Below are 27,909 nucleotides of genomic sequence, written 5' to 3' on the forward strand. Positions count from 1 at the left end.
ATATATGTCTATCGTCCGTGAGTCTTGAAAACACTGCCATCTGCTGGCAGAGATTGAAACTACATCTTTCTCCCACATGCACAAACACAGAAGGTAGCAGACTAGCTTTCGAACCTTTTGCTTCGAGCAGGCTTCCTAGTCTGATATAAACAAAAAATTGCTAATTTAAAGTGGAACTTGCAACTCAATCTTAGCTGGCAAGTCTTCTGAACCGTCAGTGTGCTTGTAACCACTCCACGTCCAAGTACCAGGAGTTTCTGACTCTTACCTCAGGCTCCAAATTAGGTAATTTGAATCTTTAAAACAAAAGGAGCAGAAGGGTAAAAGCTTACTTATACCCCTTTCAGACATACGTGAATATGCCATTCTATTCTCCACAGGAACACACACCAACCCAGGACTAGCGTAAGTCTGAAAGGGTCTTCCCGAGATTTTACTCCCAGATTCTAAGCCAGGGGTGTCCAAACTTTTTGCGACGAGGGCCAGATTTGGTGAGATGAAAATGTGGGGGGCCAACCATTCAGCCAGACATTCTTTGAATCATTAATCACATCAGAATGGTCCCGCACTCTGCCCCCATTCACTGTATGTCCCCCAGCCTGCCCCTCCACTGTATGTCCCCCATTCACTGTATGTTCCCCAGCCTGCCCCTCCTTCACTGTATGTCCCCCATTCACTGTATGTCCCCCAGCCTGCCCCTCCTTCACTGTATGTCCCCCAGCCTGCCCCTCCTTCACTGTATGTCCCCCATTCACTGTATGTCCACCCTCCTTCACTGTATGTTCCCCACTCTGCACCCATTCACTCTGTCCCACAGCCTGCCCCCTTCTCTTAATGTCCATCAGTGCCTCCATTCATTGTATGTCCCCAAGCCTGACCCTCCTTCACTGTATGACCCCCATTCACTATGTACCCCACTCTGCCCCCATTCACTGTATGTCCCCCAGTCTGTCCCTGCTCCCCCTTCTCTGAATGGCCATCACTGCCTCCATTCACTGTATGTCCCCCAGCCTGACCCTCCTTCACTGTATGTCCCCCACTCTGACCCCTCCCTTCTCTGTATGTTTCCTAGCGCCTTGTGTGAGCCAGAGGAAGGAGAGGAAAAGCATGCACTGCAAGGAAAGGAGATGCTTGGGCTACCGCCCTCCTCCACTCTGCATGTTACGGGAGCAAGCTTCCCCCTTGCTGCCCCCCTCCCCAAACACTGCTGTCACTGTGATTGTGGAGTAGGGTATACGATTGGAGCAGCAGGGGTAGGACGCCACACACATCTGACTGTGGCGGCCAGCACCTCCTCACTACAGCAGACAGCAAGGTAAAGGCGCGCTTGCCGGGGCCCCACCTTTAGTGTCCTGTGCTGTGCTTCCCACATCTGATGCTCTGCCCGCATCCAGCTGGAGGCTGCGGGCCACTTGAAATGACAGCACGAGCCGCAATTGGCCCCCGGGCCTGACATTGGGCATGCCTGTCCTAAGCTATTGACCCGAGTCACTGAAATCCCAGGATCGAACCCGTGAGTGAAATCCCGGGTAGTATGTCTGAAAGGCTTAATATTCTTGCATTTCAGCATTGATGCAAATTGTGAAAGCAGGGCCTCATGATCCCTTTGACTTTTGGGGTTTTAAGCTGGAGGTTTAAGGCCTTTTCTCAACTATTACTACCTTCTATTTAGTGATCTTAAGCCTTACATTTATTTAATGAGTTATCTTCTTGTGTAATATATAATCTAATGTTTTCACTTTACTAATACAAAATATAACAAAAGAGCACAAAAAAAAAATAAAGAAATTCCCAATAAACCTATCCAATACTTTCAGTGCAAATGTTAAAAAAAAAAAAAAAAAAAATACATATATATATATATATACAGTCGGGCAAAAAAGTATTTAGTCAGCCACCAATTGTGCAAGTTCTCCCACTTAAAAAGATGAGAGAGGCCTGTAATTTTCATCATAGGTATACCTCAACTATGAGAGACAAAATGAGGAAAAAAAATCCAGAAAATGACATTGTCTGATTTTTAAAGAATTTATTTGCAAATTATGGTGGAAAATAAGTATTTGGTCAATAACAAAAGTTCATCTCAGTACTTTGTTATATACCCTTTGTTGGCAATGACAGAGGTCAAACGTTTTCTGTAAGTCTTCACAAGGTTTTCACAAACTGTTGCTGGTATTTTGGCCCATTCCTCCATGCAGATCTCCTCTAGAGCAGTGATGTTTTGGGGCTGTCGCTGGGCAACACGGACTTTCAACTCCCTCCAAAGATTTTCTATGGGGTTGAGATCTGGAGACTGGCTTGGCCACTCCAGGACCTTGAAATGCTTCTTACGAAGCCACTCCTTTGTTACCCGGGCAGTGTGTTTGGGATCGTTGTCATGCTGAAAGACCCAGCCACGTTTCATCTTCAATGCCCTTGCTGATGGAAGGAGGTTTTCACTCAAAATCTGACGATACATGGCCCCATTCATTCTTTCCTTTACACGGAGCAGTCGTCCTGTTCCCTTTGCAGAAAAACAGCCCCAAAGCATGATGTTTCCACCCCCATGCTTTACAGTAGGTATGGTGTTCTTTGGATGCAACTCAGCATTCTTTCTCCTCCAAACACGACGAGTAGAGTTGTTACCAAAAAGTTCTATTTTGGTTTCATCTGACCATATGACATTCTCCCAATCCTCTTCTGGATCATCCAAATGCTCTCTAGCAAACTTCAGACGGGCCTGCACATGTACTGCCTTTAGCAGGGGGACACGTCTGGCACTGCAGGATTTGAGTCCCTGGCGGCGTAGTGTGTTACTGATGGTAGCCTTTGTTACTTTGGTCCCAGCTCTCAGCAGGTCATTCACTAGGTCCCCCCGTGTGGTTCTGGGATTTTTGATCACCGTTCTTGTGATCATTTTGACCCCACGGGGTGAGATCTTGCGGGGAGCCCCAGATCGAGGGAGACTATCAGTGGTCTTGTATGCCTTCCATTTCCTAATAATTGCTCCCACAGTTGATTTCTTCACACCAAGCTGCTTACCTATTGCAGATTCAGTCTTCCCAGCCTGGTGCAGGTCTACAATTTTGTTTCTGGTGTCCTTTGACAGCTCTTTGCTCTTGGCCATAGTGGAGTTTGGAGTGTGACTGTTTGAAGTGTTGGACAGGTGTCTTTTATATAGATAAAGAGTTCAAACAGGTGTCATTAATACAGGTAACGAGTGGAGGACAGAGGAGCCTCTTACAGAAGAAGTTACAGGTCTGTGAGAGCAAGAAATCTTGCTTGTTTGTTTTTGACCAAATACTTATTTTCCACCATAATTTGCAAATAAATTCTTTAAAAATCAGACAATGTCATTTTCTGGATTTTTTTTCCTCATTTTGTCTCTCATAGTTGAGGTATACCTATGATGAAAATTACAGGCCTCTCTCATCTTTTTAAGTGGGAGAACTTGCACAATTGGTGGCTGACTAAATACTTTTTTGCCCGACTATATATATATATATATATATATATATATATATATATATATATATATATATATATATATATATATATATATATATATATAAAAAACATAAAAAAAATGCAATATTATCTCTGTGTAACATTAGGTTACCCAACACAAACATTGAGGTCTGTAATTGAACCTTACTGTGCGATTAATATGTTGGGCAGGAAGTAATGCTGCAAGAGTTCGGCAGCCGTGCGAGGCGGCTTTGCCTTGCAAATGATTGACCAGTAAGAGATCGTCTGGTATCTTGCACGACCACTCAAAAGTGTATTTTAACTTTTTAATAAAATCCCTGGATATGCTACGGGATACAGTCGGATGGTCGACAGTCATTAGGTTGACACCACTAGGTCGACAGGGGTCTAGGTTGACACGGCACAAGGTCGACATGGGGTTTTTCAGTTTTTTTGAGCCATGTGTCGACAGGGGGTATTTCATGCCTTACCATCCACTAGGGCATGGTGGGAGATTAAAATAATGTGCCCGAAGCATGGCAAGCGCAGCGAGCCATGTGAGTGGATGCGGTGCACTTAAAACTGTGTCCATGTCAACATGCGAGTAAAAAAGTGAAAAATCCCATGTCGACATTTTGACTGTCGACCTAATGACTGTCGACCATCTTTAGGTCGACCATACAATCCATACCCTATTCTACACTATGAGACATTTCTTTTATATGAACACAGCAGAAAGCCTATAATGTTTAAATTCCAGTATGGATTCACTAATAACTCTTTCATATCGCAAATGCTGGGTCAAACTTGGGATTTGGAAACGGGTCCGTCCTGGGAGCAACCTGGCATTTGCTAACTGCAGCTCACAGTGACCCAGCTTATAGCCAGGTCACTGAAGTCGTCCGGCGGCCAGGGTGGAGCGGCGGCATGTCAGGCGGGGGAGGAGGCAGCAGCACTAAGGTAAAGTTGCTGCCTCCTCCATAGCATTGAACAGGACCAGAGTCACTTGACCTGGCTTACCAATTCTCACTGCCCAGCAACCTGGTTTTTTCAAAAGGTCCTTTCACACGCATAATTGACCCGGGTTATTTGTGCGGTGTAAAAGGGGTATTATTCATCTATAGGCACTGAACCACAGTTACTACATTCTCACACATAGATAGGCACCGCATCTAAAAAGAAAAACTTCAGAAGGAGTTAGTAAATAGTGTGCTGTTTATTTTGCAGATCCACAGTGAGATTGAAGTATTTGAGCTTATGCTGACTGCAATAAAACAGTGACAAGATATTGTTGGTTCACATTTTTGCTTACCAGGTGTCAAGGGAACCCACAAAACCTGACAACCCAGGTCTACAAAGTACATGTAAAATAAATCTCTGAACGGTAAACAAAAAAAACACCCACAGCATTACAGATAAAGGATTAGCTCTAATAGACAACCTCCTCTTCAAGTTAAAATATTACATTTTAAAAAGAAATAAAAAACATCCCCAATTTATAGCAAGCATTGTTCCTTCCACAGTAGAAGTTCAAAAGCTAGCAAAAAAAAAAAAAGTTGTTGCGTTAAAAATAGGATGGCAAATAACGAATCACTGCAATATTGCACCTTCCTTTACATAATCTGCCAATGTCAGTATTACAAAATGTAAGTAATTTAGATGAAAAATAGGTGATGACAGAGGAAGAATCTGGAATAAATCCAGATATTTTTTTTTACATCTTAAAAAAGGTTGCTGCTACAAAAGGTCAACTTACGACAGGTAGTAAAATTAAAGGAGTAGGTTTTCATTCCGATTACAACCGCCTCAAAGACTTATACCACAACTACACAACTATTTACCAGGTAGCATATATTGCAGTGTAAGTAGTTTACTGCGGCATTGTATTTTATAATAAAATGACATTTTGATGTTGTCCATGTATTTTATGAAATTGGTGGCATAAACATCACCAATGTGCTCATGGGCTGAAAGCAGTTTAAAAAAAAAAAAAAAAAAAGGAAAAGAAAAAAGAAAAGAACACACAGCACATAGTTTATGAAACTTTGAAGAGGCAGCTGATGGTCGCCAAAACAGCTGAGGACTTGCTAGTTGAATGCCTTGGTTCAAATGAACAAATAAAAAAAAAAATCTATATATAACCGTAAAAAGATATATACACATATTCACAATAATAATAAAAAAAAAATCTTTACTGCATGTACTATAAGAATGAACCAACCAAGCACAATTGTAATATAGCATCATTAAACACACAGTGTAAATATGTAAAGTACCAGTCTCACTTTGGAGAATCACATTAGAAAATCCTCAACAGCCAAAAAATTATATCTTGAAATTTCCATTTAGAACAGGAAATGAAAAAGCAAAGAAAATGTAGAAATTAAATACCACATGGAAAGGAGGGGTCTTTGATATATTTGATGTACAAATGGGACTGACCAGACAGTTTAACATCCAGTAAAGGGTCACAGCCTGCTTTGGCAAACTAAGCCTCCATTTCTGAACGCATTGCTAGGCAAACTGTAATTGAAGGGCTAACAGCAGGTGTACATTTGTGCTTAACTGCTGATTTCTATACCAGTCTGCAGAGAACAAATTTTAAATCCCAATACAAGCTATGCTCCTCTACGGAATTAATCACTCCTGTCTTAAAGTAGTAGGAGCATCTTACTTCGATCCATTTAATATAATGTAGACAGGTTTTAGGTCATTGGCTTGGATAAAAATGTTGAATCTCTTGGAAGAAATTAATGATTTACTGGAAGTCTTGGTTGTTGATGGAGATGGAACCACATTAATAATCCTAAAGAAAAAAAATAAAAAATAAATTAAGAATGCGTGAACATACATTAAATCACTATTTCTGAGCAGGATTTGAACAGTTCCTATGGTGTTATTTTTAAGCCAATACATTGGACCATACGTTTTGCATTTCCCTTACAGCTTATCCTCTCTGCAGTCACTGGGTATACACTGGGAGGCTAAGAGATTCTTACATTACATTTCCCCAATGACTGGCCCTGCTAATAGGGATCACCACAGCAACTACTGGGCAGGGAACAAGGAAGCAGAGGAGGCAGGAGGTCGCTCCGAGATTGGTGGCTTCTGAGTATTTGATTAGTCGCATCAGATGCGACCCATGTCTTGGAAAGCTGGTGAGAAGATATATATATATATATTTTCAAATGAGTCATCTGTCATGCCATTAGCATGTACAACAATTTTAAAGCCACAGCAAAAATAGATAAATATAAAAATGCCTATTACCTATTCAAATATTTTGGCGCTTGTGTGAATAGGTGCATACACACCAGCCGATATATCGATGCAACATTGGCCAGTGTGTACGAGCAATACAGATCTGTTAACGGCTGCACCGGGAGCCACTGGTGATTGGCAGCTCAGTGGACAGGTGCATGCAAATATGCCCACCCATTTGTGATGTCAGTCCAAACGGATTGGGCAACATGTATGGAGAACACGCTGCCTGATCAGTCTTTAGATATATCTGCAGATTGATTGTACTTGTGTAGTTTCACGGCGCCACCGCGTGCACAGTGAAACTTTGAAACTTGGCAGTCTGCCAGACTCTGTGTTTACTGTGCGCGTGCCGCTCTAGCTGTTCTCAGCGCAGCGCGTGGCTGCTTTCCTTATGTAAGCTACGTTATCAGCATAGCGCTGGGCAGCAGCAGTGCACCCAGCGCTGACAGGTCACTGTGATACTTGTGGTTCCACAGTGAAATAGGCAGTCCTGCGCACCGCTGACAACCCGGCAATTTAGACGTCTAAATCCAGACTCCCTGCAAACCACTAAGAGGGGGCATCTAAATTTAGACGGTAAAGCGTCTAAATTTAGTAGGGTCTAGGGGTACACTATTAAACCTGTTCACAATGACACTAGTCGACGTAACAGCTGTCGACCTTGTTAATTCCACGCCAACCCGAAGCACGGCGAGCGCGAGCCCGCGAGGGGCGGCGGTACGCGTCCTACGACCTTTTCATACCCCCACTATCCACGTCGGTGTGGAGTTGACTTTATAAAGTGTGGCGAGCGCAGCGAGCCACCGAGCCCGAAGCGTGGTGAGCGCAGCGAGCCCCGCGAGGGGACACCGATACCTGTGAAGGTATCCGCGTCCGCTCGCCATGCTTCGGGCTCGGGTGCACGCTGCGCTCGCCACACTTTATAAAATCAACTCCACGCCGACGTGGATAGTGGGGGTATGAAAAGGTCGTAGGACGCCTACCGCCGCCGCTCGCCACGCTTTGGGTTGGCGTGGATAGTGGAATTAACAAGGTCGACAGCTGTTACGTCGACTAGTGTCATTGTGAACAGGTTTAATAGTGTACCCCTAGACCCTACTAAATTTAGACGCTTTACCGTCTAAATTTAGATGCCCCCATCTTAGCGGTTTGCAGGGAGTCTGGATTTAGACGTCTAAATCTAGACGTCTAAATTGCCGGGGTGTCCAGTTCAGGGAGTCTGGATTTAGACGCTGTAGCGTCTAAATTGCCGGGTTGTCAGCGGTGCGCAGGAGTCTGGATTTAGACGCTTTAGCGTCTAAATTGCCGGGTTGTCAGCGGTGCGCAGGACTGCCTATTTCACTGTGGAACTACAAGTACCACAGTGACCTGTCAGCGCTGGGTGCACTGCTGCTGCCCAGCGCTGGGTGCACTGCTGCTGCCCAGCGCTATGCTGATATCGTAGCTTACATAAGGAAAGCAACCATGCGCTGCGCTGAGAACAGCTAGAGCGGCACACGCACAGTAAACAGAGTCTGGCAGACTGCCAAGTTTCACTGTGCGCGCGGTGGCGCCGTGAAACTACAAAAGTACCAGACAGATCTACTAGATTGTACCCAGACCTAGAATGCATCAATTTACCTCTGACATAAGGGGCCTTATTCTAGTTCATTCTTTCTGACAAATCCTTCTTAGATGGACAAAACCATGTGCACTGCAGGTGGGGCAGATGTTACTTGTGCAGAGAGAATTAGAGTTGGGTGGGGTTTTACTTCAAAGTGAGATCTATATTGCAGTGTAAAAATAAAGCAGCCAGTATTTACCCTGCACAGAAACAAAATAACTCACCCAAATCTAATTCTCTCTGCACATTTTACATCTGCCCCCCTGCAGTGCACATGGTTTTGTCCATCTAAGATTTTGTCCGAAAGAGTGAACTAGAATAAGGCCCTAAAGCACAATGTATCTGAAGCTGTGACAACACCAAGCAATAAAAAATAAAAATAAAAGGACAGACATTTTTTGGGCCCTTTGTAATAAAGATGTAATGCTGGGTACACACTGGGTGATAGATGGTTAACGATATACAGTGTAAATCGCTCAGTGTGTACACCCAATGTCGTTAAAGATGCGGGCTCCCTGTCCTCCCTCAAATATTCACTGAAAAGTGTATGACAAACTGAAGAAGAGATAAAGAACCCACTCGGTAATACTAAAAATCATAGATAGACAATTGACCCCCATGGTAACCCACAGACCTCTAAACTCGATTTTGATATGAAATGTATGTTTGTATGAACTTCTAATAATCTTTTTTTATCTATTTTTCTACTAAAGTTGAAATGGAATGTGTGATGAAAATCAAATAAAGAATAAATTTAAAAAAAAAAAAAAAGATGCGGGCTCCCGCCTCTAGTCAACGACTGCATATCACACTTAATTACCGGGTTCATGCTGGTTTGGTCCAGTAATTGGTGCGATCTAGAAGGGGTTACCGGGTACAGAAAACCGCCATTACAAACCGGTAAAAAAGGGTTCTTCTTTGCTGTGCAGTTTAATCGGGTCCAGCGACCCATTTCCTGTTCACACTAATGGAGGAGGCAGTGCTTGGAGCAGCGCCAGCTCTAAAGGCTGCATCCTCTACCGCATGATGTCAGCATGATGCCCTCGCCCTTGACACCATACATCTACTTCTGTATGAGCATCTCCCAGAGAATAAATATTCCAAGGTAGGTATGACTCATGCTCTGTCCCATATTAAAACTTTATCACCTCAATGAAGACAAATCTTCTGCAAAGATATTCCAATTGATTCAAATTTGTACATGAGCGCATTGCATAGCACATGTTACATAACTGGAGGAAATTTAATATAGTTTGTGTAATGAAATTGAGAAAACAAGGAGGCATGACCACCTTAACTCAACCCAAAAAAAAAAAAAATGCATTATACTTACTGATCTAGGCTTTTTGTTCAGTTTGAGATCAATCCTTAAGAAGGGGAGAGGAGGGAAAAAAAACAAACAGTTAAGAACAAAAATAGAAATAACTTAAAATCCAGAGTACTGACAAGAATCCCTCATCAAAAAGGTTGCAATATCATATACCGATTCAGTTGTTTATGCATGACATTCTCCGTGTCCACTATATAAAAAAAAAAAAGGGACAGCCACAAAAACAAATTCATTCAAGATGCTCAGTGTAATCTCCCACTTGTAGGTCTTGTTCAACCTTACTAAAGGAGACCCTATGATATCACTAAGCCAGGAGGCGCTCAGACATCACTCTGGGCTGAATTGGCAAATACTGAAATGGAAAATAAACTAGAGGTCTTCAATTATTTACCTATTTATTAAATACTTATGGTTTAAAAATTAAGCTACACTTACAGAGCGAAGGAAGTTATTTTTGTGAGCACATCCCATATTACATTCTCCTGGCATTGAACATCTAAGCAGCCTTTATGATGCAATTAAAGCATTTAATGTAGGCAAATCTACACCAGCTTTCTACTTCTGCATAATTAATCTCATTTAAAAAGGAGACCACAACTTTAAATGAAAAGGTAATTTGAACAAGGAGTTATTGGTTTGATTATTATTGCCACTCCAGAGAAAATACTCAACCCTTTATAATAAACTTTTTTTTACAACTTGATCATGTAGTTGAAATAAGAACTGTGTTAACTTTTCAATGGCGTGCCACTAAAACAACAAGGACAATATGGGTCCTTCGCTGTAACATGTTCAAGTGCATATACAGTAACAAGATTTTTTTTAAACACCATGAACTACTGCAACAATTAAAAATGCTCTTTACAAGGGTTAATACTGGAACAAAAGTCCAAATTCACTGAAGTGTTTTGTAGTACTAGCAAAACTAGGGGACCAATTCAATAAAATACTTGTTTCAATTTCTGTGCAAATTTACGTTAATTACATGTAGTACATGAAACACTGCATATTTGCAATAAACAATATTTAGGTACTTGTGTATTTTGGCGGCGCCCCCGATGTCCATCGTACGATGAACGGATCGCATCGCATGCCATGTACCCGATGGCATGCGATGCGATTTTGACCCCCTATACGATAAAAAATCATATAAGCACCCTAATGGGTGCTTACAATGTTAAATGCACCCCCACGCCACCCCCCCCACTATAAACGTGAACCCGAAGCGTGGCGAGCGCAGCGAGCCAGCGAGGGGCGGCGGTACGCGTCCTACGACTTTTTCATACCCCCACTATCCACGTCGGCCTGGAGTTGAGAACAGAATAGTGTGGCGAGCGCAGCGAGCCACCGAGCCCGAAGCGTGGCGAGCCCCGCGGATACCTTCACAGGTAAACGCGTCCCTTCGCAGGTATCCGCTGCGCTCGCCACGCTTCGGGCTCGGTGGCTCGCTGCGCTCGCCAAACTATTCTATTCTCATTTCCACGCCGACGTGGATAGTGGGGGTATGAAAAGGTCGTAGGACGCGTACCGCCGCCCCTCGCCACGCTTCGGGTTCACGTTTATAGTGGGGGGGGGGGGGGTGGCGTGGGGGTGCATTTAACATTGTAAGCACCCATTAGGGTGCTTAACATTGTATAAGCACCCATTAGGGTGCTTATACAATGTTTAATCGCATCGTATGGCATTGTATGCCATGTACAATGGCATACAATTTGAAAATTGTATGCCATCGTGCACTATCGTACGATATCGCGTTGCATCGCATACCATCGTATGCGTTATGGTATGCGATGCGATGGGCGCCGCCAAAATACACAAGTACCAATATTTATTTCAGAAACATCCCAACTGGACTGCACTCATTTGAATTGAAAAAAAAATAAAATAATGTGGCACACAGGGAGATTTGAGCAAGATATGTGTTCTGAGCAATTTAGCGTGGGAGATTTCCCACAGTCTAGATCTCCCATAAATATGGAGAGATTTTTATAAGAGATGTGTGCAGAGCGATTTTGTGAAGCAAATACTAAAATCTCTTGCTATGTGATCGGACTAGATATATAATGCATGCTTGAATGATCTAGACCAGCAATAGCAGGTGCAGGGCCACGTATTGCCATGGGGCATACACCCTGAGCAAGTTGTACTATTAACTTTTAGGAAATTAAACAGAAATCGCCCCGTATGCATGGCCCATAAAAGATTGACAGATTATCTGAAATGGTCAAACAGATAATTGGTCTCTGTCCAATTGCAAATACTGCCTCCATCAGATATGAGCACCAATAATTGCATTAGTCGTGCACGCAGAAAGATTTCTCACTGTCGCTGGATCTATAACTGATGCTCGGTCATGCCGCAAACTTATTAGTGCACACTCGGCTGATTGGTCCAATAATTGCTCAGTATACAGTATGGCCACAGATTAATTTCCTGGCTTCCACTAACTTGGAGGCTCTGTAAAAATACTCACAGGACATAGGGAAAGCAAGGTCATAAAACTAGAATCTGCTAAACTATGTGAATATGGAGGAGATCAACAAAAAAGGCCAAAGAACCTCAGATAATTTCAGTGAGGATGAAGGTCTAACATTTTGTCCTGGTAAATTCAGGATAGGTATTTTTGTGATCAAATTTTTTTTTTTCTAAAAAATGACACTTGACTGTACAATAGAATATCAGTCAATACAATTTTACCAATCCATTTCACAAACTTAATTCTGCAAGGAAATTCAGCACATAACAAATTTGCATTATCTGAATATAAGCATTTGTACAGACCAAAGAAACACACTTACTCGAAGTCATAATCATACATGCCAGATGGACTGGGGGAAGCATTAAAGAGAAAAGAAAGCAATAGGAATTAATGCAACAATTAGTATAACTGGGTGATTAGCAGAAAACAGTATGCTAATCTGGAAAATGCATTTAAGTAGAAGGAAGCAAAATGCAATTTTACTGTGGGGGAAAAAAATACCTTTACTAATTTTTATCAAACATAATTGAAAAAAAAAAACCACCACTCAAATGACAGCATACCGTATAGAAATAAATCAAACTACAGGTGCAAATATCCATTTAGCTTTTTATGAAATGTACATATATGTACAGAATGCGTAAACAGTGTCCTTGCTTAATCAGACAAGATTATTGCAGCAAAAAAAAAGAGATTTAAACTTATTAAATTATAAATGAATAAATAAAAAAATTTATATATATATATATATATATATATATATATATATATATATATATATATATATATATATATATATATATATATATATATATATATATATAGGCAATTGTTTTAATAAATAGGTTAGGTAATTGAGGGCTGCATGCGTTAACATAAGTCTTTTGGGTGATTTCAGGCTATTTTTTTTTTTTTTTAAACAATTATAATGACATGTAATTATTGTACTAATTAAGAAAATTGGACAGTGAATTTATTACTTAAAAAGAAAAAAAGTTACACCTATGTTTTCATTCACAAAAATTGTATTTAAGTTTACAGGTGAAATTCATCAAATGGGTGTTATTATACGAATACTATACTATTTCATGTCTAGTATATTTTCAATTTGCCTTAATGGCTCAGTCCTAAGGGACCACCAACACAGGTGTACTAATTACTCACTGACATTTTATATAATCCATAAATGGAGCGGATTATTTCACTTGTGATTCTGTGAGGACACCTCACACTGTTGGGGTTCCTTGATTACAGAGTTTAGAAACCACTGACAAACGATCAGACTGTACAGGAGTAATAGTGTGTACACACGGTACTTTTTGCCTTCTGATGTTAACATCGGTTTTAACCCTTGCGATCCCGATCCGATTCGAGTTCACGTATCGCAAGGCAGAAACTCTTGTCTGCCATGACTATATAGTGCAGATCTGCACTATATAGTCAGACTTGTATGCAAATCGGATGTGCCTTGCGATCTGATTCCGATCCGATCGGATCGTGGATAGTATCTTAAGGCACATCTGACCGTGTGTACACACCTTAAGCAGCAGCAGTCTAGCAAGTCTCTCTTATGTCCCATTTTACACACCCTGAATAGGGCAATACTTTAACCAAAATAGGTGGAGCTTTGCAGAGTAGGGCAGGCTTATTTTGACCCAAAGTTCTGGCAGGGACTTGATTATGCTGCTCCAGTGTCCCAGAGCACCCTCTGTACTCTCAGAATGGTAGAGTGGGCCTTCATGTGTGACCTTCATAAAGCAATACCCTTACAAAAGATCAAAGGATCAAAAAAGGGTTAAGCGTTTATTTCTTTTCTTTAAAAAGGGGCAGATTAAGTGGTTCTTATTTGATGTCAAATTCTAGGTTTCTATAAAAGCAAAATGTGCATTGGTAAAACACCTGCTGTGTATTGTTATGGTAACAGTAGTATTCACTGTATGGGTTAGTTAGTGGAGCTAGATAGGAGGGTTAACAGTGAGCCATAGAATAGATATGACTCACCCTATCTATAATGCAAGAGTAGGGATCCTCAAGTCTAAACAATTATGTATCTACGGACAATTATATTCTTTCCGCTAAATTATGATATCAGTTTTTTATATACAGGTTGAGTATCCCGTATCCAAAATGCTCGGGACCAGGAGAATTTTGGATAACGGATTATTCCGTATTTCGGAATATTTTAATATTTCAATGATGTATTTTGAAGTATCTTGCATTTATGCTGTATAAACACATAATATACACACAAATATATTTTATTACCACATAAAATACACACAAACATATTTTAATTGTTCAAAAAACAAGGTTTCAAAACGTGAAACAAAATGTGTGTACTATCTCAGCACTGAATTTGAATGCCAAGCAATCATTGTCTTGCACATATATAGTGCCAGTTACATATCATGTCCCCAGTGATGCTGTTACATATGTCCCCAGTGAGTTTTTAGGAAAAAAAAAATTTTTTTCACTTTCTGGAATGTCCGTATTTCGGAATAATTCGGATAACGGATATTCGGATACGGGATACTCGACCTGTAGTGGGAAGTGCAGTTGCACTTTACAATTGGAAATAAGGATATAGAAAAATATAGATATATACACACACACACACAAAAAAAAAAAAAAAAGTTAACCACAGGAAATGCAGGTAATTGATCCATTAGATCAGCGGTTCTCAAACTGAGTCCTGACCCCAAATTGGGCCCCAACCACCTCAGCATGGGGTCGCCACTCTATGTTGCTGGCCACAAGGCTAATGTTTCTGTGGAGGGGGACTGGGTATAACTCATTAAGTAAACACCCACTGCTTCCCTCTTCCATCCCCCATTACCCACTGCTTCCCTGTCACAACAGCAGTCACTTCACTTCACTGACCGCACATGTGGTGGCCATTCAGTAGTAACTTGCTGGGGTCCTTTAATAATTTTTATGGTACTTATGTTAGTTGGGTGCCCACTATAGTTAGTACGCTCATACCCCCACTATCCATGTCCGTGTGGAGTTCACTTTATATAGTGTGGCGACCACAGAGAGCCCCACGAGGGGAAGCGGGAAAGTAAGCAAATAGGTTAGTGGGCGACCAACTGACGTACAAGTACCATTTTTATAATCTGATGGGGTCCCAGAGCAAAATAGTTTGAGCACCCCTGCATTAGATTATATTTCTGTGACTCGGTTTGTAAGGTTAGCATACAGCGCTTTTTTTTGTTTCTGCTTAATTCCAGTGGATAAAAGTGCTACAGCTTTGATAAGTGCTATATAGTAAATATACCACTTCCAGAAAAGGTTTCATTACCTGTAATTTGAGGACCAAGCATACATGAAACTATTAAAACCCCAAAGCAAACAAATCCCCCCCACCCCCTCCCTTTATACACTGCCACCAGCATGCTTTTCCTTTAAAGAACTGCGGAGGCAATACCAGCAATGCATTTCTATATACCACTATTGCACAAAAGCAGCAATTAATATTTGTACCCCTTTTTGTTTTTTTCAGAATAAGATTCCAAACAAGAGGTCTCATACAAGACCTCCAACAGTTTAGGACATTTCACAAGAGAGGGAGTGATAAAACAGAATTTACTAGATCTTAGGTTCTGTTATTGTGAATGTCGCAAGATTATTTCATATGGAACTAAGATATTTATTTATTAACAGTTTCTTATATAGCGCAGCATATTCCGTTGCGCTTTACAAAGGAGACAGTGATACAACAAACAGAGTATTTACAGAATATTGAAAGAAGAAAGTCAAATAACGGTTAGTGGTTAACAATACAAACATATGGCTTGGTTCAAGTATGATTTTTCACACATGTATGACATCAGAACACAACTTTGAGCAACTACAGAGAGTTCAGTTCTATGCGTCCATTGCATTTGAATGGATGCAACTGGGCTCGCACATATGTACAAGTGCGGAAATGGCCGTATAGCGATTTCCCAACTTCTATAATCAGGTCTGATTCAGGTACATAGGCAAAGAGCTGCATATATTTACTAGTTTATAATGTGGACAGCTTACTTACATGCAACTAAGTAACAGGCCTTTTTAACAGTATTGGTTTTTTTTTTTTCCTACAGTGTAATGCAATAAACCCATATAATATTATTAATAATAATAATAATAATAATAATAATAATAATAATAATACTACAAAATCTACTATCATTTAAAGACACTCTAGGGTATCACAGATTACCTGAGCACTACTAAAATCCTTCTTCTAGTTGTATTGAAGGTATAACTACAAATGACTGGCGGTGGGGCTGCTGGCGTTCAAAATTCAGGCACCAGAAAGCCGATGAAGGGAATCCAAAAAGGGTCAGATTAGTATACTTAACTTCTCCCCTAACCATCCCTTCCCCATAGGCCAACCCTAACCTTCGCCACCCCCTCCCCCATATTCTATCCCTAAACCTCCCCACTAGTAACTAAACCCTGTACACTGCATAAACAGGACCCCCGTCAGCTAACCTTCACCTCCCCATAACCCTAAGTCCCCCCATAGTGGCTAACCCTAACCTGCATACCTGCTTTCGGCATCCCAGCAGCCATAATTCTGGTTCTGGCATCCTAATTGATGTTGGGATTTCGGTGCCCTTCTCCTGTCAGTAGTCAGGATGCTGGCATCTGTATTGTGAACACCAGCCTCCCCACCGCTAGGTTGCTGAACACATCCTATTTTGATGGTAGGTACTGCTCACTAATGGAATCAGAATTTCTACTCTAGCCTTTAGCAAACATTAAATTGTAGAGTGAATAACTTTCTCACTGCACAACTGACTTGCGCATGTAGAAAGAATACTTTTATAGCTTTGGTTTTTTAAGTCCTTGAGATGGAACTTTCATCTAGTATACTAAAAAATAAAGCTTTGGCCAACCTGTGCCGGTTTTTATTCTTGCGCTTCTTGTGACTGCTGTGGTGCCCGCCAGAATTTGCAGATGATGCAGCTTTCTGTGGCTTGACACCAGATAGGGAACCATCTAGATCTTCTGTATCATCCTGGCTAGGTTCATTCTCTTGATTTTGAAAGTCTGGAGAGTTGTCACTCTCTGTCCCGCTGCCCGGTTCTCCTAATAAAAGCACATAAATTACATATGGATTGACAAGCTGATAGAGAAAAATAAATTCTAATGTGGCCCACCAAACCTGCTAAATATAAACTCACGTTTATCAATTATTTGATCTTGTACTCCAGCCAACGCACTGACTGCCTAAAAAGCAGAAAAATAATGAGGTCAGGACTAAACTAACAACACATTATAAACTTAGCATTATCAAAGAGATAGATAGATAGATAGATAGATAGATAGATAGATAGATAGATATACATACATACATACATACACACATTTTGTAAATTTTCCCCCATTATGTGCAAAGCAATGCATCATCTATAACCACTATGAAACTTCTGGCATATGTAACAGTGGAGATTAAAATATATTTAAAACAAAAAAGACAAAAAGCCATGCTTACAAAAAAATAGAAATAAAAAACAAAATCTAGCGAAAAATGGACTTACTGTATAATGACCATTAACACTAAAACGGGCCATACACTAGGGCGACTGAGGAGTTTCCATTCCCCTTGAGCTGCCAGGATTGCATGCGATATATACTGCATGCGATCACAGCCAAGCCTGTCTGGCTCAGAAGCAATCCAACAGATTGCTTCTGCAGCAGGTGAGACTCTCAGGCTCCGGTGTCATGTGCACACAAATCGAACCTGCTGTCACATGCAATTTAGAAGCTTTTCATGCAACTGATCTCTACATTTACATGAAAATAGACCAAATTTAAATATGTTCCAGCTTAAGGGGGATATTCAATCCCGGGTCACGACTGTCAGGCTGGCCTGATAGCCATGACCCTGTCCCGTTCTTGGCTGGCTCGACAGCGATTCTGCAGGCGGGATTCAATATCCCGCCTGCCGAGCACCAAAAAGTGGGCGTGGCCACGAGAAAATGCTGGAAATCATCAAGCTGTGGCCGGGAGCTCAACAATTCCCAGCCCTTCTCGACAGAACGGGCCCGACTGCTTGTAAAGGCGGACCGTTCTGCCGAGATCCCCGTTTAATGCTGTCAGGGAAGACAGCATAGAATAGGGCCCCGCCGCTATTTCCCCCGTCGGGAATAGCGACGGGAGATTGAAACCCGGAGAAATATGTATACAATAGGGAGATAATTTGGGAATGGGACCCAAGTCTAAACTCGAAATGCATTTATGCTTCGTCTACACTTTATATGCACAGCAAAAGGTTGTTCAACACAATATTTTGACCAATTTGTTCATGAAACAAAGTTTTTGTACATGCAGGGCAATTCAATTGTCACGCCCAAAAGCACTGGGTTTAGTCACGAGGAAGAGCTGAACCCGTTTAACTTAAATGAATCAGCGCAGAGGGAAAAAGTACGGTTTGGGTTTTCAAATGCTGGACTTACCACACATTACTGCTTGCCACCTCAGCAGAAATGTGGACAATTGAGTAGCTCCATGGGGCACCCATTAATGATCACCAAAAAGACAATTTCATCACTCCATCGGATGTCACTATCTCAGTTGTGCTGATAAAGGTTTACATTTCTGAATATTTTGGGTACAGTAGTTTGGATAGGAGAGACTCAACCTGTAACACAATATTCTACAAATGTATTAATAGAAAATGAACAATAAAATAAAACTTGCTCCTGAGGAAGCTGGAGGTACATGATCCGGGGAAACGCGTTGAGCTGTTTATTCCATACCCGCTGACACCATCCAGTCCACTTTTGTGACCTGCCAATCTCCCACCGACGTCCCTCCAAATATCTGGATCCATCTCTTGTGGGATAGCTGCATTATTCCTAATATTCCAGCAAAGGGGAAGCTCGTCCAAATGGGAAGCCTGAGCCCTTGAAATTATAGGGCAACCAAGGACTGCTGAGTCACCTGATTCTGGATATCAATATCAACCAGAAAGAGTCGGATGGTAATATGAATTCAATGTCAGCCTTTAAATAATGGAAATTTTCATGAAATAATACAGCCAAATATCCCTGTGATATAACTTAATTGTACACATTGACTTTATGTCCAACGATTCATCTTATTATTAATTAATATTTTATTGTTCATTTTTTATCAATACATTTGTATATTATTTTTGAGAACCGTCTTGTCTAATCATTGGCACAGCCAGCGCTGGCACATTCTCATATTATTCATCATTGTTATTTATTTTACCCTGTGCCAGCAGCTATTGATTAGCTCACCCCACAATATATATTTTTCTCCTATAACACAATATGCAGACTAAACCAAAAAAGTATTGGCGTTTTCTGGTGGAAATGTTGAAACAGCAATATAGCAACGGAGCATTACAGCTCAGACATTTCGATGTTTGGCATCGAACATAATAAAACTCCTTAAAAATAGACATACTTAGGTACACACTCACAGCTGCAGAAGTGACTGATGATTTGCTGAAAAGTCGCTCCGCTTCTTTGAACTTTCTATTTCTTCGGTCATTCTTACTGTTTGAGTTCCTGAAATACACAAATACAGAATAAAAAAAAAAAAAATATATGTAAAAATAATATACCACACAAACCCCAATTAAATGGAAACTTCAGCATGCTAAGCCCCCCTCCCGTGTTTTTTTATTTTTTTAATCCTCATATTTTAAAATAAAGAGGGAGCTGGATGCTTAACCATCCAATATGTATGCTTGTTTTACCTATAATGTTCAGTCCGAACCTAACCTTTTACCAACCAACTAGAATAGTTACAAAACACACCAAACCCTGATGAGTACAGAAGAGAACAATTTTCCACAAAACAAATGCTGAGCAGCAGAATAAATGGCAGGTTTTTAGTCTTCCAGCAATGATAACTTCAGCCTTCCCCACAATTCAATTGCAGATAGCAACATGGGCACCTTTCATGCACTTGAGATGGCATACAGCACATCAACAAGGGACGACTAAAGCTGCCCATACACGCTGCTTTGTGAGCGTGCTTTCCGTGCTGTACTAGCACGGATCACATTGCATGTGCATCCGTTGTGCATGCAATGCGATGCAATGTGATGAAACCGAAGTACAAAATGTATGTACAAGCACATACTTTTTGTACTATGCGATGAGGTGCCGCGGGAGCGTGCACCTCAAAGCACACATCGGGTCAGCACTCATAGCAGCGTTTATGGGCTGCTTAAGAGTGTGAATTTGACACCTAGGCCAGAAGCTTTGCAGATACAGTACAATATGGAAGAGGAGCACAGAAGAACCAAGTGAATACGTCTAATTTGTTAGAGCCACAATATTAACTTACTCCCTAGATCATATCAAACATATGAAGTTCGCATCTATGCTAGGGTGACCAACTCATCCCTTTAATCCGGGACACATATTAATTACACAGGTTCTGTGGCTGGCTTTCACCTGGTTTTAAACTGCCACACCTCAAGACTCCATTTCACCTAGTTTTAAACTACCACCGAACCTGTGTAATTAATATGTGTCCCGGATTAAAGGGATGAGTTGGTCACCCTAATCTATGCTAACATCATTATAATGTTTCTATTTTAGCGATCACCAAAAAAAAAAAACAACATTTGTCTTTATGACTATGTAAAAGAGCACCTTGCTATGGTTGGAGGACACTGCAGTCCTCATTGTGTTACACAGAATTTAGCTGTGGAATGAGGAAATGTGGAAACAAATAACCTTGAGTTTGAACTTAAGATCCTGATCAGTTTTCCACCTTGTGGGAGCCTCGGGTCTAAATGTTATACCATAAGCTCCACAAATGGGTTATTTTCTCATTTCATTTATCAGTTTTTGTATACATTCGCAGTAGTACATTACTGATATTTATAATTATTGAATGGCTCATATCACATTTAACTAGTTATTTAAAAATCTTTTTTAATTACCAATTGGCCTTTCCTAAATAACTGACAAAAGCTTACTTTTGGTTTGTTAAATAACGGTCCCATCCTCTTATAATATTTCCATACATCTGTGTATCTTCCAGGTAACTTCCTTCAAATGCATAGATCTGACGTTCCAGGTTTGCAAGCGTTTCCTAGAGAAAAAAAAAAAAAAAGGAAAAAAATACAGAAAATCCATGACCTTTAAATTATTTAAAACCTTTGGCGATGTTGATGGTAACAATTTTATGTATAGGTCAAGTATCCGTTATTTGGGTATCCAAAAACCAAAATATTCAGAACACCGTAGAAAAACCCAAATATATATATGTACATAATTTTATTGTTATTTTTATTACTTTTTGTTTTAAGATATTAATTAAATTGTTAAATGCCAAGGTTGATAATGTATGTGGGTTGTATTGTACATTTTGAGTACCTTACATGTACCATACCACTTCATCCCTGCATTTCCTAAAAAACGGCGATGCTCGACATTCTGGCTCATGGTCGATTTTGACTATCCAATTTGCTAACTGCACTTTAGATTTAGACTATCTTGCAATATGTCCCTAGGCAAAATACATTCTACAGACAAGATAGTCAATATAGATCATGACTAAATGAGGGCACACCCCAGGATCCAATCTGTATTGCATGCAACTGAACACTGTGGGATTCGGGAAGCGGTCATCTATTAGAATGAACTTAGGTCTACAGTCAATAGGTCGACCCCACTAGGTCGACTGGCAGGAAGGTCGAACTGACTTAAGGTCGACATGACTTAAGGTCGAATTTGCATAAAGGTCGACATGAGGAAGGTCGACTGGTCATAAGGTCGACATGGGCTTTTTCACTGTTTTTTGAGCCGACATGTGCCAATAGGCGGTATTTCATGCCCTACCATCCAATAGGGCGTGGAGGAGGTTATTAAAGCTGTAGCGAGCGAAGCGAGCCACCGTGCCCGAAGCATTGCGAGCGAAGCGAGCTATGCGAGGGTCCGATTCTCATTGCCGACATTCGGATAAAAAAACAGTGAAAAATCCATGTCGACCTTATGACCAGTCGACCTTCCTCATGTCGACCTTTATGCAAATTCGACCTAAAGTCATGTCGACCTTGGCCCATGTCGACCTTAAATCAGGTCGACCTTCCTGCCAGTCGACCTAGTGGGGTCGACCTAATGACTGTAGACCTAAGTTCATTCTGATAGATGTACCGATTCCGTGGGATTCAGACTAACTTTCTATTCGATTTTTCACTATATTTATTTACAGTTTCTTATATAGCGCAGCAGATTCCGTTGCTCTTTACAAAAGGTAGACAGTGATAAAACAAACTGGGTAACGACAGACATACTTGGAGGTAGGAGGGCCCTGCTGCAAGTTTACAATCTATAGGGATATAGGAGGGAAACACAAGGTCAGGCATCAGTAATAGCATAGCAGTCCCACCAAGTTACAAGTCCAGAAGGGAAGCTATATAGTACATAAGTGCCTCAGAGGGTTATGTGTGTAGAAATTCAACATGATAGGCTTGCCTGAAGAACTGAGTTTTCAGGGAACACTTGAAAGTTTGGAGGCTAGTGGAGAGTCTTATTGTGCATGGAATGGCATTCCATAGGATGGGAGCAGCCCAATGAAAGTTCTGTAATAGTGAATGGGAGCTAGTGATCCATGCAGAAGAGAGATGCAGATCATGTGCAGAGCGAAGTGGTCGAGATGGGAGATATTTTGCGATAAGTAAAGAGATATAAGCTGGTGCAGTATGGTTAATATAGTCTTATATGGGAATAGAAGTGTTTTATATTGAATACGGTAAGATACAGGCAACCAATCAAGGGACTGGCAGAGCGGATCAGACGATGAGTGTCTTGCAAGGAAGATCAGCCTAGCAGCAGCATTTAGAATGGATTGCAGTGGCGAGAGTCTGTTCTTGGGAAGACCAGTTAGGAGACTATTGCAATAATCAATGCGGGATATAATGAGTGCATGGATAAGAGATTTTGTAGGGTCTTGTGTGAGATAGCGTCATATTTTGGTTATGTTTTTTAGATGCATGTAACATGACTTGGAGACAGATTGAATGTGGCTAAGAAAGGACAGTTCAGAGTTGAGGATGACCCCTAAGCAACGAGCTTGTGGGGTAGGGTATATTGATGAGTTGTCAACAGCGATGGAAATGTCAGGATGGTAACTGTTCTTAGTTGGCTGGAATATAAGTAATTCCGTTTTGGAAATATTAAGTTTGAGTTGGCAAGAAGACATCCAAGATGAGATGGCAGAGAGGCATTCAGAGACTCGGCCCAAAACCACTGGTGACAACTCTGGGGTTGAGTATCATCCGCATATAAGGGATACTGAAATCCGGAAGAGCTGATTAGTTTGCCAAGAGAGGAAGTATAGATTGAGAAAAGCAGAGGACCTAAGACTGAGCCTTGCGGAACTCCGACTGACAGAGGTAGTGAAGAGGAAATAGAGTCAGTCAGAGAAGCAATCCCTGAAAGAGGGATCAAATAGGTAAGATGTGAATCGGGAAAGGGCTGTATCATTAAGACCTAGGGAGTATAGTGTTTGTAAGAGAAGAGTGTGATCCACAGTATAACTATAGTTAAAATAGATTGTCAGAATCGCAGCTTAAATCTAACCTTACCCAAACTTGCAGTTCCTTGGGGATTGCAAGGCCAAGGAAAGCACTTTGCAGACATAAAATGACAAGGCTATGGTTGACATAAGCATTTTTTGATTGTTTAAACTTTTTCATACACTTGGCCCAAAGCATAAACGAGCCATGCAAGGGGATGCAATATACTAATTGGGAATCCATGTGCTCAGGTGTCAACACTGCCAGCAAAAATAAAGTGTTGAGATCCCATGTCAACTTTTTTATGTGTTGAACTTGTGCATGTTGACCTTTTGATGTCAACCCAATATACTACAACAACCTTTCTTCTCTACAGTGTGTTAACATATGTGTTGATTTCAAGAGTCTGTTAATTTATCACTGTTCATGAAAAAAAAAAATCTTAAAACCATGTATAGATAATGCAAGAGGTACTATTCCCACTGTACAGGAACAGGCATACCAGCAAAAATATTTCCCTGCTGGATAAAAGCATTTTGTACAAGAGCTAGGGAAGGCCATCGTTGCCAATGGCAATCTATGGCAATAGTGCAACTGGCCATCAATATGGTAATACTATGCAATGAATGGCCATCAATGTTTTACCTATCGATGGTCATCCATTTACTTTGACTTGGGGATGCGGCTTCAGAGGTGTCAGGGCGGAGCAAGAGCATTGATCAATGACTCCTCATGGGCAGTGAGGGAAGAGCCAGATACTGACACTAAAATACTACCACTGTCAGATATCACACTATCAGTAGGTTCTAATTCTGGGGGCCAAGCCTCCCTCCACTAACTCAAGATAGAAGTGGCTGCCGAATAGTGACAATTTTACAATCATCTCAACATTCCATTATGATGGTTTATATAATGCCATTTAATGTGCCAGCTCAGTCAGAACCCACAATCTAGGCATGTGTAATTGATACCCTAAAATGCTTTGTTGAAAACATCCCTTTGGGTAGGGGTAATCAGTTGCAGTCCTATTGTGAAGCACAACAGAATATGCTGGGCTACACGAGAAACAATTATTATTATGTAACGCAGCCATCCGATGATTGGCTACCATCACACTCTCGCATACCTCCCAACATGACCCTCTCCAGGAGGGACAGAATGCTCTTGTCCTGGACTTGCTTGTTAATGTGCAATTAATATCACCTGTGTTGAAACACCCTTCTTATCAATTTACCTGTTCAAAACAGGTGATGGCAATCACACATTAACAAGGAAGTCCAGGAACAGAGCATTCTGTGTCCCTCCTGGAGAGGGTCATGTTAGGAGGTATGCTCTCAGCCAGGGGCGTAGCTAAGGGTTCATGGGCCCTGGTGTGAAAGGTCAGCTTGGGGCCCCCCTACATACAACAAAATTAAAATCTCGGTCTGTTTATATTTTAATACATCAAGTATATTATGTTAATAATAGAACTAACATTTAAACATAGGATAGTAGTTTATTTAAATAAAATATTAAAAGAACAAAGATGATAAAACTGGAGAGGCCCAGGTTACTGGAAGCTCAGATGGTGGCAGACCTAGGAGCAGTAAGAATGTTTGTTGTTAGGAGTGGTAATAGTAGTATTGTAAAGTGCTCCTTTTAATATATATAACCTGTACTGTTGTGGAACTACACGTCCCAGCATGCCCTGCCACAGATTTTAGATAATGGATTTCTAAAACTGTGACAGGGCATGCTGGGACGTGTAGTTCCACTGTAACAGTGGAACTACACATCCCAGCAGTTTTAGCAATTTTTCACATAAACTCAAAAGCCTGACAGGACTCACTGTAGTCCGATACAGGGCGCCGGGCGGTCCTGCTCCTGGCAGCCTACTCCACTCCGCTATGCTGCATCAGCTGGCTCAGCCCAGGCTGTGTCGGGCGCCGACGTGCTGTGTGATGGGCGGAAGCGGAGGGAGAGGGAGGTTGGAGCCCGCGTGCGTCGCGCTGACGTCACGCGGCAAGGGGTCCCCTTCCTATTGGCTGCCTGCGGCTGGGGACAGGACACGGTGGCCGTATCTGAGCTGTGATTGGCTGCAGCGGCTCCGAATCCCCCTGCTGCAGCCAATCACAGCTCAGATACGGCCACCGTGTCCCGTCCCCAGCCGCAGGCAGCCAATAGGAAGGGGACCCCTTGCCGCGTGACGTCAGCGCGACGCACGCGGGCCCGCAAAGCAGCACTGGGAACGGGTGCGACTGCGTCCTGTTCGCTTCCCTCTTCCAGGACAGTGGCGGGGGTTGGGCCCCCCTGGCTCAGAGGCCCGGTCGCATCTGCGACCGCTGCAGCTACGCCACTGCTCTCAGCATCAAATGGAAAAACCAATTATACAGAGCTGGCAACAATGATGGTTGCTAACTATCAGCTTCTGATGTCCATTGCAAACACAAGAACCAAAGCCCTAAAATGGCAGGAGTGCACATCACAGCTGTCCTTTCAGTTTAAGTGATGGCAATTTAATTATAAATATTATCATAACCACTAAAATTAAGGGAACACATCAGTAAAAGGAGATACTGATTCACCATTTGAAAAACAAGAGTTATATTACAAAAGGAATACAAAAAAAACTAAATAAACACAAGTGATCAGAAAAAAAAATAATAGAAAAAAAAGGGAAGAGCAACTTTTTTCATTTTAATACAACTCAAATAAAGGAGAAATATATATATATATATATAGTGTCTCTGTGGGCCGGCACCAGCCAACATCCATGTGTAATAGCCAGGGTGCTCAATAAATAAAATTATCCATATGCTCCCAATAGCACACTTGCTGTGTCTGAGTTTTTCATTTGTGAAGTCCGAGCGAGTGCCGATATTGGGAATATAAATATATTATAGTGACATGATCATCGCTGCAGGTAAGCAGTATGTATGCATGCACCGGGGCACCAGCCTCTGCTATACGGCGCTGCCCGGCTCCTGTATTTCCCCTTCCCGCCATGACGGGGACATCATCATGCCCTGCACACAGCACTAACGGCACCAAGATGTCTGAGCAGCACTATCACATACAGTAATGTGACACGCTGCTGCTACACAGTTCAAAAACCACAACGTAACCATTTTCTTGCTTTACAGAAGGTGGCGTAGCGCCAACTGCGTAGCACCGCACATACGCTGTGCCCTAACGCAAATTACGTAGTGATGGTGCAATTCACGTACGTCAGATACGCTACTCAATCAACGAAATAGGTAGTCTGACTACTACGGTTGCCCTGTTTGCGTAACGCCGAAACGGGGTTGGGGGAGGACACAAAGCGAGGCGCAGGGGTACAATACGTGGCGCAGAAACACCGCTTGTCTGCTAATTTACAAATATAAGAAGAAGCGTTTTACCGCGAGCTCCTGTTTCCGTTTCACTAGTTCCGCCAGCTCCCGGCGTGTATCTGGGATCTGAGGCGCCGCGGCCTTGTTATGCATCGCCATGATGGAGTGTGAGGAGGGAGGGGCGGAAGCCGGGAGGAGGAGGAGGGAGACAGGGAGGAATATATATGCCGAGCCCCCTTTTCTCTCTCGCTCGTTCGCGTTCCTTATAGTAGTAGTGATAGTGAATAGTGATAGCGCTGTGCTGCTGTCTCCCTCTGAATCCCGCACATACCGTGTGTACTGCTGTGTAGTGTATCGTGCGGGTAACGCAACGGGCGGTCAGTGGGCGGGTGAGGCTGCCAGTACGTGCCATGTATACAATACAGCAGCTGCATAATGGTCTGTGCTGTGTAACATTATAGACAACAGAAATAAATGAGAATCAGCATATGAGCAGATATAACAGGAGCCTGCGTGCTACTGTAACAAAATAATATGTATCCTCTTCATCTCAAACTCCGGGGCCCATTTATTAAGGTTCGCATTTACAATGCAATCTGAACATTAAGGGGGAAATTTACTAAAGGAAATTTGTAAAAAATAGGTGTATTTGTATCCAGAAATACACTCATTTTTGATATTTACCATCCCGAAACTACGGCAATTCGTATTCGTATTGATGTGCTATCAATACGAATACGAATTGCCGTATTTTCGAGATAGTAAATGTCAAAAATAAGTGTATTTCTAAATACAAATACACCTATTTTTTACAAATTTCCTTTAGTAAATTTCCCCCTATTAATCAGTGTCGTTACTATAGTTTCAGGTGCCCCCCATAATGCCCCTTACACATTACGCTACACACCATAATGCCAGTAACACTATATGCCACACGCTGTAATGCCACCTACACATTACACACCACAA

General features: G+C 41.7%; 1 protein-coding gene across 2 annotated transcripts; it reads right to left on the bottom strand.

Annotated features, from left to right (window-relative positions):
* Positions 1-4,644: 4,644 nt before the first annotated feature.
* MEAF6 (MYST/Esa1 associated factor 6) lies at positions 4,645-27,231 on the bottom strand. 2 transcript variants are annotated; one of them, XM_083173556.1, is made up of 8 exons: positions 27,010-27,231; positions 21,086-21,201; positions 19,571-19,658; positions 17,301-17,346; positions 17,013-17,205; positions 12,443-12,472; positions 9,648-9,681; positions 4,645-6,253 (listed from the first exon to the last, which is right to left on the bottom strand). In XM_083173556.1, exons 1-8 carry the CDS (start codon positions 27,097-27,099, stop codon positions 6,245-6,247), a joined length of 606 nt encoding a protein of 201 aa, XP_083029682.1. In that variant the 5' UTR covers positions 27,100-27,231; the 3' UTR covers positions 4,645-6,244. The 2 variants fall into 2 exon arrangements, with proteins under 2 accessions (XP_083029682.1, XP_083029681.1); XM_083173555.1 differs by lacking the exon at positions 12,443-12,472 and having other exon boundaries at positions 27,010-27,230.
* Positions 27,232-27,909: the final 678 nt, after the last annotated feature.

Source organism: Crinia signifera, chromosome 2, assembly GCF_055691185.1.
Source record: "Crinia signifera chromosome 2, ASM5569118v1, whole genome shotgun sequence".
Lineage (NCBI taxonomy): Eukaryota > Metazoa > Chordata > Amphibia > Anura > Myobatrachidae > Crinia > Crinia signifera.